This window comes from Pristiophorus japonicus, chromosome 4, assembly GCF_044704955.1.
Source record: "Pristiophorus japonicus isolate sPriJap1 chromosome 4, sPriJap1.hap1, whole genome shotgun sequence".
In the NCBI taxonomy this organism is placed as follows: domain Eukaryota; kingdom Metazoa; phylum Chordata; class Chondrichthyes; family Pristiophoridae; genus Pristiophorus; species Pristiophorus japonicus.
In genome coordinates, this window is record NC_091980.1 from 267,450,034 (window position 1) to 267,466,088 (window position 16,055).

The 16,055-nt window shown below is 44.7% G+C and overlaps 1 protein-coding gene and 1 long non-coding RNA gene across 5 annotated transcripts in view; one reads left to right on the forward strand and one right to left on the reverse strand.

The window, feature by feature from the left end:
- LOC139263400 (spermatogenesis-associated protein 7 homolog) overlaps positions 1-16,055 on the forward strand; it is a 98,339-nt gene that overhangs the window by 15,946 nt on the left and 66,338 nt on the right. For all 4 annotated transcript variants that reach the window (XM_070879440.1, XM_070879437.1, XM_070879438.1 and 1 more), the window contains 3 exons: positions 2,091-2,183; positions 2,705-2,752; positions 12,632-12,756. In XM_070879440.1, coding sequence (XP_070735541.1) covers positions 2,147-2,183; positions 2,705-2,752; positions 12,632-12,756 — 210 coding nt within the window. In that variant the 5' untranslated portion in view covers positions 2,091-2,146. The remainder of the gene's footprint in view (positions 1-2,090; positions 2,184-2,704; positions 2,753-12,631; positions 12,757-16,055) is intronic.
- On the reverse strand, positions 2,499-5,711 carry LOC139263401 (uncharacterized). The gene is made up of 3 exons (XR_011593138.1): positions 5,614-5,711; positions 2,661-2,736; positions 2,499-2,577 (listed from the first exon to the last, which is right to left on the reverse strand). It is a non-coding gene; the product is annotated as an uncharacterized lncRNA (long non-coding RNA).

Sequence of the window (16,055 nt, forward strand, 5' to 3'; positions counted from 1 at the left end):
CCACATAAAGCACTATTGGGTCCTGCTTTCCACTGCCATAATTGCTCACTATTCCAGGATCATCATGGAATGAGAAGCTAACCCCCGGTTTATCTTCACTATAAACCATCTTCTAAAACCCCTTTTCCTTGCCTCCTCGACCCTCACCTCCAACAACAAGTGCGAGATGCTTAAGGACTTCTTTGTCACTAAGATTGAAACCATCCGTTCAGCTGCTTCTGCAGCTTCCCTCCATTCCCTAGCCCACCAAGCCAAAGCACCCCTAAGGTTCCCCCATACCCTAAACCTGAACTCGCATCTTTCTGTAGTTGCTTTCCTATCTCTCCTCATGTTGTCTCCGAGCTTCTCTTGTCCATGTGACCCACCTCCTGCTCCCTCAAACTGTTCCCCTAAACTGCTGACTACCCAGCTTCTCTTCCTGGCCCCCATGTTAGCTAATATTGTTAGTGGTTCCCTCTCCTCAATAACTGTTTCCCTCCCCTTCAAATCTATCGTCATCCTCCCACTCCTCAAAAAAAACCACCCATGATCCCTCTGTCTTTGCAAACTACTGCTCCATCTCCAATCTCCCTTTCCTCTTCAATGTCCTTGAATGTGTTGTCTCCTCCTAAATCTGTGCCTATCTTTCTCTCAACTCCAGGTTTCCACGGCAGCCACAGCACTGAAACATATCTTATCAAAGTCACAAATGACATCCAATGTAACTGTGACTGTGGTAAATTATATCTCCTCATCCTTCTCGACCTGTCTGCAGCCTTTGACGCGGTTGACTACACCATCCTCCTCCATCGTCCAGCTGGGTGGGACTGCCCTTTACTGTTTCCATTCATATCTGTCCAGTTGTAGCTAGAGAATCACCTGCAATAGCTTCTCTTCCCGCTCTTGCACCGTTATCTCTGGAGTCCCCGAAGGATCTCTCCTTGGCCCCCTCCTATTTCTGATCTACATGTTGCCCCTCAGCAACATCATCCAAAAGCACAATGTTGGGTTCCACATGTACGCTGACGACACCCAGCTCAACCTCACCATCACCTCTCTTCACCCCTCCATTGTCTCTGATTTGTCATGCTACTTGTCCGACATCCAGTAGTGGATGAACAGAAATTTCCTCCAAATAAATATTGGGAACACCAAAGCCATTGCCTTCAGTCCTCGCCACAAACTCCGTTCCCTAGCCACTGACTCAATCCCTCTCCCTAGCCACCAGTCTGTTCCCAACCTTGGTGTCATATTTGACCCTGAGATGAGTTTCCGACCACATATCCGTTCCATCACCCAAACTGCCTACTTCCACCTCCGTAACATCACCCACCTGGACCCTGCCTCAGCTGCTGAAATCCACATCCATGCCTTTGTTATCACCAGACTTGACTAGACTCCTGGCCGGCCTCCCATTTTCCACCCTCCTTAAACTTGAGTTCATCCTAAACTTTACTGACCATATCCTAACTTGCACCAAGTCCTGTTTACCCATCACCCCTGTGCTTGCTGACCTACATTGGCTCCCTGTCCAGCAACGCCTCGATTTTAAAATTTGCATAAAATTCTCATCCTTGTTTTCACATCTCTCCAGACTTCACCCCTCCCTACCTCTGTAACATCCTTCAGCCCTACAACCCTCAGATCTCTGCGCTCCTCCATTTCTGGCCTCTTGCACATTCCCGATTTTAATCGCTCCATCATTGGTGGCTGTGCCTTCAGCTGCCTCAGCCCTAAGCTTGGGAATTCCTTCCTTAAACTTCCGCCCTGTACTTCTCTCTCTTTTTAAGACGCTTCTTAAAACCTACTGCTTTGATCAAGCTTTTGGCCACCTATCCTAATATTTCCTTATATGGCTTGGTGCCAAATGTTGTTTGATAACGCTCTTGTGAAGCTCCTTGGGACGTTTTACTACATTAAAGGCGCTACATAAATGCAAGTTATTGTTGAGAAAGTGATTAGAAGGGAAAACCTGCTGAAGTCTTAGGTATTAAGTTTTAGGTACATGTCATTGGTCAATGCCTCATATTTACTTGTAATAATTTTTTCTGATTTTAAAAGCATTTCAGATTTGTTTTAGTGTGTAATGCACTCCCTCTTTGTCCCTATAGCTTACATTGCAGATTTCTCCAGTAATCCAATTGACCAGTACCTAACCCAGGCTCATATGGCATCCCACTACAAAAGAATCCTCTCTGCCAAAGGTAATGTCTCATAAGATTATTATATAAAAGCTAGTCAGCGTGATATGCTTCACTCTACAGTATTGTGTGGTATTATACTTTATTGTATGTCTAGATGACCATTAGGAGTCTCAAGCCCTCAGAATGGCTACAATATAATTGCTTTTTTAGCAACATTTGCTGATATTTAGCTATAGATAGGCAACTTAGATTGATTTCGCTAATAATTTTCTACCGCTAGATAGATATTGTGTCCATTGTGAGTACTGTTGTGTAGTTAAGCACACTAGAGCTTTATAGTATGAGCAAAATGAACTAGGTAACCTTCTACAACAACATAAAGCAAAATACTGCGGATGCTGGAATCTGGAATAAAAACAGGAAATGCTGGAAATCTCAGCGGGTCAGGCAGCAACTGTGGAGAGAAAGCAGAGTTAACGTTTTGGGTCGATGTGCTGTATACTGTGTAATTCTAAGTTTTTGCTACTGGATACTTACCCAGTCTTTTTTAAAAGATAATTTTGTATTTTTCGTTCTTTCAGCTTCAGTGGATTGTTCCGTTCCAAAAAGCATGCTGTTAAGTGTAAAATGTAAGTAATTCATTTATTGTAAGTGAAGGTTTAACTAAGGCAAAAATATGAAACAGAATAAACCCACAAATATTTACACTAAAGATTGTAGAATCAGTGGGGTCAAGTTTCGGCCTGAGTTGCTCCTATTTTTTTGGAGCAACTTGTTTAGAATGTAGTATCTTAGAAATTGCAATTCTCAGCATTTAGTTTGCTCCAGTTCTAGTCAGTTAGAACAGTTTCATTTTAGAACAGATTTTTTTTTTCAAAAGCGGGCCTGTCCAGCCACTTACACCTGTTTTGCAAGTTTGGGCAGTAAAAACTTACTCCAGACTAACTTAGAATGGAGTGTGTAGATTTTTGTACGCTCAGAAAAACCTTGCCTACACTGAGAAATCAGGCATAGGTTGCAAATCAGGCGTAGGGAACAAGAGAAGGAGGGGCGGGGGGGGAGGGAAGTTTACAAACATTAAACACTTCACTTTTACAAATAAAGAGCCATTATCAATAATAAATAATAAATGATAAATAAATCAATAAATAAACCAATAAATCAATCCAAAAAAAATTTAAAAATTAAAAATTAAAAAAAAATAAAAAAATCACTCAATAAATAAAAAATAGTTTCTACTCACCTACTGCAGCACCGGGGAGAAGAGAGAATGGGGGGAGAAGAGAGGGCGGGGGGGGGGAGGAAGAGAGGGTGGGGGGAGAAGAGAGGGCGGGGGGGGGAGAAAGAGAGGGCGGGGGGAGAAGAGGGGGCAGGGGGAGAAGAGGAACGGGGGGAGGGGGAGGGGGGAGAAGAACGGGCAGGGGGAGGGAAGGGGGGAGAAGAACGGGGAGGGGGAAGAAGGGGAACGGGGGAGAAGAACGGGGGAAGGGGGGGAGAAGAACGGGGGGGGAAGAACGGGGGAAGGGGGGAGAAGAACGGGGAGGGGGAAGAAGGGGAACGGGGGAAGGGGGGGGAGAAGAACGGGGGGGGGGAAGGCGGGGAAGAAGAACGGTGGGGCGGGGGGGGGGTCAGAAGACGAAGAAGCCGGGCCCCGCACGCAGCCGATACCGGGCTGCCGACGCCGACATCTCTTCAGGTGGGGCCCGCCCCAGCAAGATGCGGGGCGGGCGGGCCCCGCCGCCGAAGACGAAGCCGGGCCCCGCTGAGGACTTCGGACGGGGCCCGCACGCAGAAGATGCCACCGACTCTTCGGGCGGGGCCCGCCCCCAGCGAGATGCCGGCGGGCGTGCCCCACCGACGAGGTAAGATGTGTCAGGCCACTCGGCCCGGTATAGGGGCGACGTCCCTTCGGCCTGGGATAGGGTCGTCGCCCGGGAGACGGGACGTGCTGGGAGGGCCGGGAGCTACTGCGCACGCGCGCAGCTGCCGGCGCTGTTTTTGCCGCAGGGCTGTAGCTCCACCCCCAGCAGCACCTGCTGCACCGCGCTGAGCTAGAAACAGGCCTACAGATATCAGAGAATCGCGAGGTAAGTATTCAGCGCAAATTTTATTCTACAAATTAGGCAGGCCTCTCCGATGTGCGCCGTTCTAGCGGGAATCCGAAACTTGAGCCCATAGAATTTCACAGCACGGAAGAAGGCCATTTGGTGCATCATGCCTATGCCAACTCACTCAAAGAGCAGTCCACCAGTCCTATTTTTCCCCATATACTTAAAAAATTTATTTTTCAAATATCCACTTCCATTTTAAAAGCTTTATGTGTATTTTTTTATCACTATTTCTGGTAGGGCATTCCTGTCCTAGTGACCCTCTGCATAAAAAAAGCTTTATATTAACCTCTCCCTTTGTTCTTTTAGTGCCGATCTTCAATTTTGCTGTCTAGTTACTGATTCACCAATCAGTGGAAATAGATTTTCTCGATTTACCTTTTTCAAAACCCCTGATAATTTTGAACATCTCTATCAGATATACTCTCAACTTCCTCTGGTGTAATGAAGAGAGTCCCAGTTTCTCTAGCCTGACTTCTATTATTAGGGATGTGGTAACAGAGCACTTAGAAAATCATAATATGATAGACTGGCAGCTAACATAAAAGGGAATCCAAAAGTCTTTTGTAGGCATATAAATAATAAACTGTAGTAAGAGGAGGGGTGGGCCCGATTAGGGACCAAAAAGGAGGCCTACGCATGGACGCAGAGGGCATGGCTGAGGTACTAAATGAGTACTTTGCATCTGCCAAGGAAGAAGATGCTGCCAAAGTCATAGTGAAAGAGGAGATAGTTGAGATACTGGTTGGAATAAAAATTGATAAAGAAGAGGTACTAGAAAGGCTGGCTGTACTTAAAGTAGAGACTCACTTGAGGATTGAATCCTGCTCACTTTCAAAACTGCCATCATCACCCGCTCCTCAAAAAACATATACTTGGTCCCTCTGTTCTTGCAATCTATTGCCTCATCTTCAACTTCCCTTTCCCCTCCAAAGTCCTTGAACGTGTTGTTGCCACCCAAATCCGTGTCCATCTTTCCTGCAACTCCAAGTTTGAACCTCCCCAATCAGCTTTCGCCACTGCTGCAGCACTGAAACAATGCAAATCACAGTCACAAATAACAACCTCTGTGACTGTAGCCATGGTGCACTATCACTCCTCATAATTTTCTACCTCCCTGCAGCCTTTGAAACAGTCGAACATACCATCCTCCTCCAATGCCTCTCCTCCATTGTTCAGTTGAATAGGCTTCCAGTCTATCAGCACCCCAAATTTAAATTTCTCATCCTTGTGTTCAGATCCCCTCACGTCCTCACCCATCCCAATAACATCCTTCAGCCCTACAGCCCTCTGAGAACTGAGCATTCCTTCAACTCTGGCCTGGTACGCATCCTCCTCTCCCTCCTCATCTCTCCTCCGTTAAGACCCTTTTTAAACCCTACCTCTTTGAGCAAGCATTTAGTCGCGTTTCCTAATATCTCTTTCTTTGGCTCAGTTTCACTTCTCGTCTGATTATACTTCTGTGACGTGCCTTGGAACGTTTTCCTATGTTGATGGTGCTATATAAATGAAAGTTGTTGATGTTTAACATTGGGCTACAAATTTCAGGCCTCATCACTACATTACAGAAAAAATATTAATCTGCGATTTTTGCTTTTTAAAAAGTGCAGCATGTATGTGAATTAACACAGTATAATGGAGACTATTGGAAATATTTCAAGTTGCTACAGAAAACTCCGATATAATTATTGCTAGAGATCTATTTGCCACTTAATTCAGGATTTGATGGTACATTCTTGCTACTAAAGCTGTTCAATAAAATATCGTTTTAAACAATTAAATAAATGTAAGATTCATGAGCTATTTCGGATATGGTAAGGGAAATAATGCTAGCAGAACTTAATTGGCAGAACTGCATGAATGGTCATTAATATGCCTCCATTTTTTTACTTCCAAGACTTTGGTTTGGCTTATCAATTTGTTACAATCACTGCCAAACTCCAGTCGATGGGTGTTCAATTTAAATACAGTTACTGCTTGTAGCAATATTTTTTATTCCCAATAAAATAGTGCATATCTTTGGAAATTAATTAAAAGATTAATTGAATTGTCTTAAAATCTCCGCTGAATAAAAAAACTGGAGGATACTATTAGGACAGACTGAGCAAGGTAGGGCTCTTGTCTCTGAAAAGATACTAAGAGAAGACCTGATGGAGGTATTTAGAATTATGAAGGGGTTTGATGGGGTGGACCTGGAGAACATGTTTCCACTTGTGGGTGAGTCCAGAAAAAGGGGACGTAAATATAAGATAGCTAATAACAGAAAAAATAAAGAACTTGGAGGCATTTCTTTACATAGAGAGAATGTGGTGAGTGGTTGAAACATATAGTATTGACACATTTAAGGGGAGGTTTGATGTAACATAAGGAAGAATGGATGCAGAGAGGATGTTTCCATTAATAGGGGAGACTAGAACTAGGGGGCATAATCTTAGAATAAGGGGCCGCCCATTTAAAACTGAGATGAGGAGGAATTTCTCCTCTGAGAGTTGTAAATCTGTGGAATTCGCTGCCGCAGAGAGCTGTGGAAGCTGGGACATTGAATAAATTTAAGACAGCGATAGACAGTTTCCTAACCGATAAGGGAATAAGGGGTTATGAGGAGCAGGCAGGAAAGTGGACCTGAGTCCATGATTGGATCAGCCATGATTGTATTAAATGGCGGAGCAGGCTCGAGGGGCCGTATGGCCTACTCCTGCTCCTATTTCTTATGTTCTTAAGAAGGGAATAGAGGAATATGCAGGTAGTGTGGGAAGAGGTAACTGGAGTAGGAGGAACCTTTCATATCATAGAAATTTACAGCACTGAAGGAGGCCATTTCGGCTGGACTTATGTGGCATATAAACACCGGACTTGACGAGTTGGGCCGAATGTCCTGTTCTGTTCTGTAGATTCTATGTAATTAGGGTATGGTAGTGTAGTGGCTATGTTACTGTATTGGAAATCCAGAGGCCTGAACTAATCAGAGAATGGGAGTTCAAATCGCACCATGGCAGTTGAGAATTTGAATTCAGTTTTTGGACTTGGGGGTACAGGGAACTATTTAGAAATTTGCAAATGACACAAAGCTTGGAAGTATAGTAAACAGTGAGGAAGATAATAATAGACTTCAAGAGGACATAAACACATGGCAGATGAAATTCAATGCAGAAAAGTGTGAAGTAATACATTTTGGTTAGAAGAATGAGGAAAAACAATACTAAATGGCACAATTTTAAAGAGGGTGCAAGAAGAAAGAGACCTGGTGGTGTTTGTGCATAAATTTTTGATGGTGGCAGGACAGATTAACAAAGCAGTTAATAAAGCATATGGGATCCTGGGTTTTATAAGCAGAAGCATAGAGTACAAAAGCCAAGAAGTTAAGCTAAACCTATATAAAACACTAGTTCGGCTCTAGCTGAAGTACCTGTACAATGTCCCGAATCCAGCTGTCCGAAAACCGGAAATGTCTGAAAACCGGACATTTTTGAGGCGGCCAAGATGGTGACATCGGGCAGCGAGGGACGAGGAAACCGGTAAAAAAACGGTTAAATACGCAGCGCTGGGTGGCTGTGGGCAGCGAGAATTGGCGGGCAGCGAGGAGCGGCGGGAATCAGCGGGCGGCGTGGATCGGCGGGCGGCGAGAAGCGGAAGATTGACAGGCAGGGAGGAGTGCCATCAGTGAGGTCCGAAATCCAATAAAATCCGAAAACCGGCATGGTCTCAGTCTCGAGGTTGCCGGATTTCGCTCAAGATAATCAATATGTCTGAAATCTGGCAAATTCTGAAAACCGGCACAGTCTCGGTCTCGAGGTTGCCGGATTTCAGATGTTGTACAAGTTGAACCTCTCTTATCCGGCACCCTCGGGACCTGGCCTATGATGGATAAGGGATTTTGCCGGATGAGGGGAGGTCATATTAAATTGGATGGTACAGGTACTGAGCAAGGGGATATCGGGGCTGGCTGGCCTGGGGCTGGGAGTGTGGCAGAGAGATCGCAGCGGTGGCGGTGGATCGCGGGATCAGGCCAGTGATTGCGGATGTCGGCAGCAAGGAAGGATTTCAATTTGTTCACATCGGAGTTCTGCGCATGCGCCATCTGGTGGCCAGGAATGGTGCCAGGCGAGAGGTAGTGACGGATAAGGAAGTCCCGGATAAGGGAGGTTCAACTTGTACCTGTATTATGTCCAAGTCTGGGCACCACACTTTAGGAAGGATGTGAAGGCTCGAGAGAGGATACAGAAGAGATTTACTAGAATGGTTCCAGGGATGAGAGATTACAGTTACGTGGATAGACTGGAGAAGCTGGGGTTGTTCTCCTTCGAACAGAGAAGGCTAGGAGGAGATTTGATAGAGGTATTTAAAGTCATTTAGATACAGAAAATAAAAAAAAACTGTTTCCAATAAACTGAAGGGGGAGAGAGAAAGCAGGGAATTATAGACCGGTTAGCCTGACATCGGTAGTGGGGAAAATGTTTGAATCAATTATTAAAGATGTAATAGCAGCGCATTTGGAAAGCAGTGACATGATCGGTCCAAGTCAGCATGGATTTATGAAAGGGAAATCATGCTTGACAAATCTTCTAGAATTTTTTGAGGATGTAACTAGTAGAGTGGACAAGGGAGAACCAGTGGATGTGGTGTATTTGGACTTTCAAAAGGCTTTTGACAAGGTACCACACAAGAGATTGGTGTGCAAAATTAAAGCACATGGTATTGGGGTAATGTATTGACGTGGATAGAGAACTGGTTGGCAGACAGGAAGCAAAGAGTAGGAATAAACAGGTCCTTTTCAGAATGGCAGGCAGTGACTAGTGGGGTACAGCAAGGTTCAGTGCTGGGACCCCAACTATTTACAATATACATTAATGATTTAGACCAAGGAATTGAATGTAATATCTCCAAATTTGCAGATGACACTAAGCTGGGTGGCAGTGTGAGCTGTGAGGAGGATGCTAAGAGGCTGCAGGGTGACTTGGACAGGTTAGGTGAGTGGGCAAATGCATGGCAAATGCAGTATAATGTTGATAAATGTGAGGTTATCCACTTTGGGGGCAAAAACACAAAGGCAGAATATTATCTGAATGGTGACAGATTAGGAAAAGGGGAGGTGCAATGAGACCTGGGTGTCATGGTACATCAGTTATTGAAAGTTGGCATGCAGATACAGCAGGCGGTGAAGAAGGCAAATAGTATGTTGGCCTTCATAGCTAGGAGATTTGAGTATAGGAGCAGGGAGGTCTTACTGCAGTTGTACAGGGCTTGGTGAGGCCACACCTGGAGTATTGTGTACAGTTTTGGTCTCCCAATCTGAGGAAGGACATTCTTGCTATTGAGGGAGTGCAGCGAAGGTTCACCAGACTGATACCCGGGATGGCAGGACTGACATATGAAGATAGACTGGATCGACTAGGCTTATATTCACTGGCATTTAGAAGAATGAGAGGGGATCTCATAGAAACATACAAAATTCTAACGGGATTGGACAGGTTAGAAGCAGGAAGAATGTTCCTGATGTTGGGGAAGTCCAGAACCAGAGGTCACAGTCTAAGGATAAGGGGTAAGCCACTTAGGACCGAGATGAGGAGAAACTTCTTCACTCAGAGAATTGTGAACCTGTGGAATTCTCTACCTCAGAAAGTTGTTGAGGCCAGTTCGTTAGATATATTCAAAAGGGAGTTAGATGTGACCCATACGGCTAAAGGGATCAAGGGGTATGGAGAGAAAGCAGGAATGAGGTACTGAAGTTGTATGATCAGCCATGATCATATTGAATGATGGTGCAGGCTCGCAGGGCTGAATGGCCTACTCCTGCACATATTTTCTATGTTTCTATAACTAGAGAGCACATATTTAAGGTGATTGGTAAGAGAACCAGAGGTGACATGAGAGAGAAAAAAAGAAAGAAAGACTTCAATTCATATAGCGCCTTTCATGACCACCGGAGGCCCCAAAACGCTTTACAACCAAGGAGGTACTTTTGAAGTGTAGTCATTGTTGTAATGTAGGAAAAGCGGCAGCCAATTTGCGCACAGCAAACTACCACAAACAGCAATGTAATAATGTCCGGATAATCTGCTTTTGTTATGTTGATTGAGGGATAAATATGCGCCAGGACAGCAGGGCTAACTCCCCTGCTCTTCTCTGAAATAGTGCCATGGGATCGTAGTTTTATAGCAGCTGATCTGAAATGTTTAAATATTTTGAGGAAAATAGGGATGTAGGGCTTTTCTTTTCTTAGAAATTGGAATGTGCAGAAGTAAGTTATGTCATCGTGACAAAGTGTTACTTCACCTGCTTGCATTTCTTCTGAAATTCACTTTTGCAGTAATCACCAACTGTGCAGGCTTTCACATATACAGTGGTACTGTTGAGTTTTGGAGGAAATCAGAGTACCCACTATTGTGGTTCGTTTTCCCTTGCTGCACACGTTTAACTTTGTTGGTACAAATGTATAATGGGGAACAAAGAAATGGCAGACCAATTGAACAAATACTTTGGTTCTGCCTTCACGAAGGAAGACACAAATAACCTTCCGGAAATACTCGGGGACCGAGGGTCTAGTGAGAAGGAGGAACAGAAGGAAATCCTTATTAGTCAGGAAATTGTGTTAGGGAAATTGATGGGATTAAAGGCCAATAAATCCCCAGGGCCTGATAGTCTGCATCTCAGAGTACGTAAGGAAGTGGCCCTAGAAATAGTGGATGCATTGGTGATCATTTTCCAATAGTCTATCGACTCTGGATCAGTTCCTATGGACTGGAGAGTAGCTAATGTAACACCACTTTTTAAAAAAAGGAGGGAGAGAGAAAACGGGGAATTATAGACCGGTTAGCCTGACATCAGTAGTGGGGAAAATGTTGGAATCAATTATTAAAGGTGAAATAACAGTACATTTGGAAAGCAGTGACGGGATCGGTCCAAGTCAGCATGGATTTATGAAAGGGAAATCATGCTTGACAAATCTTCTAGAATTTTTTGAGGATGTAACTAGTAGAGTGGACAAGGGAGAACCAGTGGGTGTGGTGTATTTGGACTTTCAAAAGGCTTTTGACAAGGTCCCACACAAGAGATTGGTATGCAAAATTAAAGCACACGGTATTGGGGGTAATGCATTGATGTGGATAGAGAAGAACTGGTTGGTAGGGATAAACGGGTCCTTTTCAGAATGGCAGGCAGTGACTAGTGGGGTGCCGCAGGGCTCAGTGCTGGGACCCCAGCTATTTACAATATACATCAATGATTTAGATGAAGGAATTGTGAGTAATATCTCCAAGTTTGCAGATGACACTAAGCTGGGTGGCGGTGTAAGCTATGAGGAGGATGCTAAGAGGCTGCAGGGTGACTTGGACAGGTTAGGTGAGTGGGCAAATGCACGGCAGATGTAGTATAATGTGGATAAATGTGAGGTTATCCACTTTGGTGGCAAAAGCATGAAGGCAGAATATTATCTGAAAGGCGGCAGATTAGGAAAAGGGGAGGTGCAACGAGACCTGGGTGTCATGGTTCATCAGTCATTGAAGGTTGGCATGCAGGTGCATCAGGCGGTGAAGAAGGCAAATGGCATGTTGGCCTTTGTTAGGGGATTTGAGCATAGGAGCAGGGAGGTCTTGCTGCAGCTGTACAGGGCCTTGGTGAGGCCTCAGCTGGAATACTGTGTTCAGTTTTGGTCTCCTAATCTGAGGAAGGACGTTCTTGCTATTGAGGGAGTGCAGCGAAGGTTCACCAGACTGATTCCCGGGATGGCAGGACTGACATATGAGGAGAGACTGGATCGACTGGGCCTGTATTTACTGGAGTTTAGAAGAATGAGAGGGGATCTCATAGAAACATATAAAATTCTGACGGGATTGGACAGGTTAATGCAGGAAGAATGTTCCCGATGTTGGGGGAATCCAGAACCAGGGGTCACAGTCTAAGGATAAGGGGTAAGCCATTTAGGACCGAGATGAGGAGAAACTTCTTCACCCAGAGAGTTGTTAACCTGTGGAATTCCTTGCCGCAGAGAGTTGTTGATGCCAGTTTGTTAGATTTATTCAAGAGGGAGTTAGATATGGCCCTTACGGCTAAATGGATCAAGGGGTATTGAGAGAAAGCAAGAAAGGGGTACTGAGGTGAATGATCAGCCATGATCTTATTGAATGGTTGTGCAGGCTCGAAGGGCCGAATGGCCTACTCCTGCATCTATTTTCTATGTTTCTATGTGATGTCATAACATTAATTGGCACTTTTACTATGACAGCTGCAACTGTTACACAGGAGCCTGCAAAACACGGGTGGTTTCCTGTCCGATTGTAATTTGCCTGGCTCAGTACTTTGGATTTTACTCTAAATTCACATTTTTTTCAGGCATATTTGTAGTGAAAATGTAAAAATAGCAAAGCATCAAACTGATCTTAAATTGGTTCTTTTGTTCTTAAGACAAAGACCAGCTGCAGAGGCAAAATCGACAAACTAAGTACCAAAAGGGATTCATCACTGCCAGGTCAGAATCTTGGTCTAGCTCTGGTAGCAGTGGAAGATTAAATTTTACAGAACCCATCCAGGTATGTTTACTGATGATGAATGTGAATTAATCCTGCAGAGTAATGAAACATTGTTTAGGGGATCCATAATACCATTCCTGTTTTTCTTTATTTTTTTTCAACACTGACCCTCGTTGAGTTTGCCTAAATCTGTTTGCATAATAATTCAGTAGTTGAAAGTTGGAAGACAGGTAGATTTAGTAGAACAGAAAAAACCTGGAAAGGACTCTGCAGAGTTTTAGTCCAATTTCGCCCAGCTTTGCTGTGGTGCTGCTATCCAACAGTCTCATCCCACTGCTCTTGTTGATAAGAGGCTCCCGAGGTATGGGAAATGATCCACTTTGTCCAGGGCCACGCCGTGGATCTTAATGACTGGGGGGCAGTGCTGTGCGGCGGGGACAGGTTGATGGAGGACCTTTGTCTTACGGATGTTTAGCGTAAAGCCCATGCTTTCATACGCCTCAGTGAATACGTTGACTATGACTTGGAGTTCAGCCTCTGTGTGTGCGCAGACGCAGGTGTCGTCCACGTACTGTAGCTTGATGACAGACGTTGGAGTGGTCTTGGAACTGGCCTGGAAACAACGACGGTTGAATACGTTCCCACTGGCTCTGTAGTTTAGTTCTACTCCAGTGGGGAGCTTGTTGACTGTGAGGTGGAGTATGGCAGCGAGGAAGATTGAGACGAGGGTTGGGGCGATGACACAGCCCTGCTTGACCCCGGTCCGGACGTGGATTGGATCTGTAATGGATCCATTGGTTTATGGCCACACTTGATCAGCTCCGCTGGGCAGGCCACATTGTTCGCATGCCAGACACAAGATTCCCAAAGCAAGCACTCTACTCGGAACTCCTTCACGACAAACGAACCAAAGGTGGGCAGAGGAAACGTTACAAGGACACCCTCAAAGCTTCCTTGATAAAGTGCAACATCCCCACTGACACCTGGGAGTCCCTGGCCAAAGACCGCCCTAAGTGGAGGGAGAACATCTGGGAGGGCGCTGAGCACCTCGAGTCTTATCGCTGAGAGCATGCAGAAAACGAGCGCAGGCAGCGGAAGGAGCGTGCGGCAAACCAGTCCCACCCACCCTTTCCTTCAACAACTGTCTGTCCCACCTGTGACAGAGACTGTAATTCCCAAATTGGACTGTTCAATCACCTAAGAACTCACTTTTAGAGTGGAAGCAAGTCTTCCTCTATTTCGAGGGACTGCCTATGATGATGAGGTAAGGAGACCAAAACTGTATACAGTACTCCCAGGTGCGGTCTCACCAGGGCCCTATATAATTGCAGTAAGATGTCTTTACTCTTATACCCAAATCCTCTTCTAATAAAGGCCAACATATGATTTGCTTTCTTAATTGTTTGCTGTACCTGCATGTTAACTTTCAGTGATTCGTGTAGAAGGACACTTAGATCCCTCTGAACACCAACATTTCCCAATCTCTCACCATTTTAAAAAATACTCTGCTTTTCTATTTTTCCATATTATATTCTATCTGCCATGTTCTTGCCCACTCACTTAGCCACTCATTTAGCCTGTCTATAAAAACGTTTTTTCCTGAATTGTCCTAAATTTCTTGGATTTAATTGTATCTATTATCCCTTCATTTTAAACCTGTTTCTATCTACATTATCCCACCCCTTCATAATTTTAAATATCTCAATGAAATCATCTCATAATTTCCTCTGCTCTAATGGAAACAGCCACATTTTTTCATGTCTTCCTTTGTATTTGTATTTTGTCATACCTAGTGAATCTTTGTTGTAACCTCTCTATTGCCTCAACATCCTTCCTATACCTTGGAGTCCAAAACCGCATGCAATATTGCATCTTGACAGCTCGGTATTCCACTTTTTTTAATGACCTTATCCACGTGATGTGTTACTCTTAATATCTTACGAATCTAAACTCCAAATCTCTCTGCTCTTCCACATCATCCAGCCTTCCCCCATTAATAGAATAATTATTACATTTATTGCCAAAATGTACCATCTCTCATTTACTGACATTGTATTCCATCTGCTTTTTTGCCCATCCACGATCTTATCAATATCTACTTGCAGCTTCCTTTGGGCCTCAGAATTATTTACTGTCTCCTATTTCAAATTGTTTTAAAATTTGGATACTACTCCCTCTAGCCCGACATCCAGATTATTGATGTACACAGTGAATAAAAGCAATCCCAGAACAGAACCCTGTGGCACACCGCTAGCCACTTTCAATCACTCTGATGGGTCAAGTTTCGGCCTGAGTTGCTCCTATTTTTTTGGAGCAACTAGTTTAGAATGGAGTATCTTAGAAATTGCAATTCTCGGCATTTAGTTTGCTCCAGTTCTAGTCAATTAGAACAGTTTCATTTTAGAACAGATTTTTTTTCCAAAAGGGGGCATGTCCGGCCACTTACGCCTGTTTTGAAAGTTTAGGCAGTAAAAACTTACTCCAAACTAACTTAGAATGGAGTAAGTGTAGATTTTTGTACGCTCAGAAAAACCTTGCCTCTTTAGAAATCAGGCGTAGGTTACAAATTAGGCGTAAGGAACGGGGGGGGGGGATGAGAAGTAATTACATTTTACAAGCATTCAACAGTCTCACTTATACAAATAAAGAGCCATCCTGAATAAAAAATTATAAATAAAGCAAATAAAAAAATATTGAATATTCCTACCTGTGTGAAGCAGCAGCAGCCTTCGAGCTACGGAGCTTCGGGCCTTTCATGCAGGAGACAGGGGTGACGTCAGTCCACCGACGTCAGCCCAACAACGGCAGCAAGCAGCCTTCGAGTTGCGGTGCTTCAGGCAGGCCTTTCATGCAGGAGACGGGCGGCGTCAGTGGCAATGCGGCAGACGAAGAGGCAGCAAGCAGCCTTCGAGCTGCGGAGGAGCCTGAGGCCATTCGACCAGGAGATAGGGGCGGCGTCAGTGGCACGACGGCAGCCGAAGAGGCAGCAAGCAGCCTTCAAGCTGCGGAGGAGCTTGAGGCCATTTAGCCAGGAGAAAGGGGAGGAACACGGTTGGGGCCACACACACAGGCAACGCAGCAGCCTCCACAGCTGTGAATTTATTTTTATAGGCTGTAGGCCGTTCGGCCAGGAGACAGGGTAACATAGAAACATAGAAAATATGTGCAGGAGTAGGCCATTCGGCCCTTCGAGCCTGCACCACCATTCAATAAGATCATGGCTAATCCTTCACCTCAGTACCCCTTTCCTGCTTTCTCTCCATACCCCTTGATCCCTTTAGCCATAAGGGCCATATCTAACTCGCTCTTGAATACATCCAATTAACTGGCATCAACAACTCTCTGCGGCAGGGAATTCC